General features: G+C 41.8%; 1 protein-coding gene across 1 annotated transcript in view; it reads left to right on the top strand.

Moving 5' to 3' along the window:
• The window catches only part of CEP192 (centrosomal protein 192), a 106,872-nt gene that overhangs the window by 21,168 nt on the left and 80,763 nt on the right, over positions 1–4,941 (top strand). Inside the window, exons 12-13 of the mRNA XM_019545570.1 lie at positions 4,139–4,203; positions 4,294–4,494. Coding sequence (XP_019401115.1) covers positions 4,139–4,203; positions 4,294–4,494 — 266 coding nt within the window. The remainder of the gene's footprint in view (positions 1–4,138; positions 4,204–4,293; positions 4,495–4,941) is intronic.

Raw genomic sequence — 4,941 nt, 5'->3', positions numbered from 1 at the left:
ACAGTAAAGAAATTATTCCTTATGTCCAGCTTGAAACGGTCTTGCAGGAGTTTGTGACCGTTTGACCTCGTCATCCCATGGGGCGCTCTGGTGAATAAACTTATAGGTGGCCATCAGATCACCCCCGAGCCTGTGCTTTTCCAGGCTAAAGAGCCCCATGGCTCTCAGCCTGTCATCATATCTGTTTTCCTGACCTCTGATCATGCGTGTGGCTCTTTTCTGGACTCTCTCAAGCTTCTCCACATCCTTTTTGAATTGTGGAGCCCAAAACTATTCCAGTGGGGATTATAGTTTTAATGCGGGGGCAGCAACACCTTCTGCGTGTGGACCAGAATGACCCACCCTAGGTCAGAGGTGAGTGGGTGCTAGAACCTGGCTGTTGGTGGTGCTTGGCCCCACAGCAGTACAGGAAGAGTGCTCATAGTTGAAATGCCACATCCGCTGGCCAGTTTTGGTGATTCCACAGTCCTGTGGGCCATAGGTTGACAGCCTCCGGTTTAAAGGGTATATTGGCCCAGTAGCAGGTATCGGTGTAGAGGTTTATTGTGTAAGCAAATGTAATTCACTTTCTGTGTAAGAAAGAAAAAATCTTTTGTTTGGAAACTGGTCAAAGTTATCTTTTGGTCCTACAGGAAGAGAATGTTATAGTCATGCTGTGGAATGAAAAATGGAATCAACTGGATGACATTTCAGTTGCTTTTCACTGCTCACTTACTAATTTTAAAGTGTTAATATTATCTTTGGTATAGTGTTAGTTTTTACCTTCTAATCAAACTTTATGACTTGGTCCCTCCCTGCCCTATTTCTAATGCTTATTTGGTACAGACTCGTAATATTGAATCTCAAGTTTTCAGACACTCTGTCATGTAAAGTTATCATATTACTGAATGATCATCACAAAAGCAGACATACAAACAGATTTTGAAAACACCAGAGTGTACTGATCACTAATTTGTAGGGTCTCTTAAAAATGACTCTACTCTAGTGATTCTCAGATGGTGTCACAAGATCCTTCTAAGAGTACTATAGTACCTGGCTCCTGTGCTAGGAGATGTGCAATCACTACTCTTTCTGTTGTGTGCCCCAGTATCTTGCAGACCAGTGGCTCTTTGTGTGACTGCTCCCTACCCTTCTGGCAGCATCCATGCTGCCAGCAGTGAGCTCTGCTGTGTGAGTAAATGCATATGGAGATGTGAAGCTGTCCTTTACCTACAGCCTGGATTGTCTCCCTTCCTTGGAAGTATTGTGCATCTGTGCAAGCTTTGAAGGGACAATCTGGAATTTAGTAGATTAAGTCTTTGTGCTGTTCACCTGTGTTTAGGAATTGCCAAGAATGTAACACATATTTAGCCATTGCTTGAGGAGAGATTACTTGCATATACAGTAGCTGACATTTTTCAAGAAGTTTAGTCCACATACATATTCCTCAACTCCTCTCTATTCCCAAATACTTAGGGGTCCTTTTCATCATTAGCCCTTTAGAAAAACAAAACAAAATAACAACAACAAAAAAGCCACCCTCCCCAAAACTTGGAGTGGTGTGGGCACATCTCTTCCCCCCACTTGATACCTCTGTTCCCACTATGAGTGTGAAGGATGAGCGTAGCACCTCAGCAGACACTGTAAAGTTCTTTCAGTTTGTGCACTTTTGGCCATACCTATAAATGGTGGAATGTAAATGAATTAAGGCCGGAACATCAGTCACTATGTTAGTTACCACTTTATTTTTCAGCCCTACTTCCATCTGTGTGTGGTATAATAGGGTAATAGAACGAAGATTTGAAACCATTTTTCAGAGTGTAGGCCAGTGTCATTTACTGTATACTATCCTTAAATTGCACAGAAATGGCAATATTTATTTCTGCCTGGGCTTCCTTTGGCTCACCAGAATAATCTGCCTCTCAAATACTTAATGAAACCTCCCCGAATTGTTGGTGTATATAAAACAGACCGAGTCTGAATAATAGGCATCCTGGTTTTCTCTGTTTAAAAATCTGAAATTCTCTGATTTAAAAAACAAACAAACCCCAATCCACATTTTTCTGTAATTAAAGTGAAATACATAGTTATCAGTTGAGCACAATGTTTTTAATATATTTACAGTTTTAAAGCAATTTGGAGGCTAAAAGTGCATCAGTCATTATAATAAAATAAATTATAAATTCCTATATATTTTGATATTTGATTTTGGTTTTTTATCAGAGAAAATCAGAGTTTCCTTTGCCCACTTTGCTCACCAGGATGGAGGTCTAGCTGTAGCTGTCCCTCCTGCTGCTTTGTGGCACTGAGCAGCCCTGATATGCCAGTGCCCTGCCCCTGCCCACGCCTGTGCCTATTGCCTTTCACTCCCAACCTGCACAGAAATCTGGGGTGGGGCATGTGCACCCATTCCCCAGATGGATTGACTATGCCCTTCCTGTCCCCGTAGACTTTCGTGGAAAACGCTGTGGGAGCTGCTTTCCACAATACTGCCTTGCTGCTGTGTGCATGCACACATTCATGAAGCACTTTCTGCTTTCTGCTCCCCCCAGCCCCTTACAGGCTGGAAATATGCCAGCCTGCAAGGGGAAACGCTGAGTTTCCCAGGTTTTTCTCCACTGAAGGAGAAAATCCACATATTGTCATTTTTTTCCCCAAGGAAAACAGAAAGCCCAGATCTCTGCCGAGGAACAAACACATGCTCTGAAAGCATCTGCTGGGCTTTCTGGATGCATAGTGGTAAACTTCAGAATCCATAGCTCCTTCTAACTTTAGAGCTAAGTGCTAAAAATCAGGATTTCTATGGATTAAGTGATGCATCTGGAAGATAAGGAACATAAACTCAAACATCTCACCTAATATTGCAAATCTCCAATCAAACAACCATCATTTCTCTCTGTATACCAACTCAGTCCCAGGTTTGTCTCTCACCTCACAATTTCTGGTTTACATGAGGTGGTGGTCCTGTAAACCAGGGGCTCTTTTAATAAGTGTACCCCTGGCAGCTGGGCATGGAGGGGAGGGGGCATGTGGGAGCCCCATGGGGTGGTAGGTGGCAGCCATGGCTGCTGCATGAGAGCTCCCCCCCGTGCTTCCACTGCATCCAGCCAGCCAGGTAGCGCCTATGCGGCTCACAGAGGCGCACAGCTGCCCTTCCCTATCTTTCTGGCCCTGCTCCTATACCCCCAGTTGACAATCCCTGCTATAAACAACCATATTTGTTTCAGATTTTAGTCATCTATTCCTCGTGCATAGAATGTGTTCAGTATATTATACTATATCCTAGAGAATTATTAGGTTTTCATAAGGATATATACAAAGGGCCAGAAGTAAGATTGCAAGGTAACTTCTCTATGAGACTGATGTTCCAGATCTACAGATTCTCCTTGTTGGAACCAAAGCTTTATTTAGAAAATACAGGCAACTCCAATGAGCGCTCTTATTTGGCAGCTGAAAAACCTAGTGTTAAGCAGAACAGCGTTAAGCGAAACCTGCTGCCAGCTGTATGATGCCTGCTAGCGTTGTACGAAAACTTTCTTGAGTGCTAAGTGGTATCCAGTATCAATGTAAAATGAGCATTATAGTGAAATAGCGCTAAGCGAAACAGCATTAAGCGGGGCTTGACTGTGCTAATAATACACATACAATTCAAGAGGTTACATTCCTAACAAATATATATTATCAGGTTTTTTTTTTAAATTTTAGGTGTTCTAACAAACTGGTGAACGCACCTGTTCTAACTAAAGCAGTTTATGGGGGAAAATGTTTTTTCTTAAACACATCTTAGAAGTTTTTCAGAAGTCAGTTTACTTTCTGTAGCTATGGACCATACAACTCTGAAGACTGTCTCAAATAGCAGGAATCTGGGTTGAATTGTTCTTAAAATAAGAACTTTTCTTCACCCTCAGGCTAGATTGACAGAGGTATTTGGACACTTCTTAAATATGCATATAAGCAGTCGTTATCACTTTTTAACTGCAATTTTGCCCAAACTGCCTGGCATGCAACTTACATGTCAGCTGTGTCAGTGTGCACTGACTAGTTTTGGTAAAACACTGTAAATTTTAACTTGATATGACAGTTTAAAAGCCTAAGCTGTATTTTCATAGTGTTCTATAATTATTTCAATGTATATAAGTTTTTGGTTATTTTTTTTAAGCTGAAGCGGTTGCTATGATTGCACAAGATGAACAAGAATTTGAGAGAGAACGCAGATTTTTGCAGGTTAGTAACAACAATGTTTCTCTCCATTTTACAGGAAGCTGCCCCCCTCCCCCCCCAATTTCTAACAAATTTTAAAATGTCTTTTCACAGGTAGGGAAAATAGACACACTAAATACAACTGGGCTAGCAGATATATCATGGAAATCTGCCAACAGCTATAACCTGCTGAGAGCATCGCAGACATTTGATCTTAATAAAGATGCTAACTATTTATGTTTGTCTCTGGGAGAGTTCTTCAGTCAGAGATCTGAAGCTCTTGGTTGTCTTGGTGGAGGCAGTGATGTAAAAAGGGTACGTGGCTAACTAACATTTTTTCTTATCCCTTTCTTCAACTCTGCATAAAATAAATCTTAGACTCTGGTTAGATTTGTTAATTATTTCTTCCAGAAGTCCATTCTTCTCATTTACTCCAGTTGTAATATTCTGACCTGATAAATGAAAGGTCTGGACAGATTTTGTTCTTAGACTGGGAGGGTTAGGCCAAGTCTAGGGAAATGGTAAGGAGCCATTCTAACTACTAGTGATAACTACCAGTGACAAGTTGGTTTTCCGATTTTAGAGAGGTGATGTTGCATGGTAGATTGTTCAAATTTGCTGGTGACACTAAGATGTGGGGGGACGTGGGCACACTGGAAGGATGCAACAGGCTACAATCAGACCTTGACAGGTTACAAGGGTGGGCGGACGAGAATAGGATGGGCTTCAACACAGACAAGTGCAAGGTGATGCACCTCGGGA

The sequence above is a fragment of the Crocodylus porosus genome, unplaced genomic scaffold, assembly GCF_001723895.1.
Source record: "Crocodylus porosus isolate Cpor-Errol unplaced genomic scaffold, CroPor_comp1, whole genome shotgun sequence".
Taxonomy (NCBI): Eukaryota; Metazoa; Chordata; order Crocodylia; family Crocodylidae; genus Crocodylus; species Crocodylus porosus.
The sequence above is the reverse complement of the archived record's forward strand: the minus strand, read 5'-3'. Positions and strand labels throughout refer to the sequence as shown.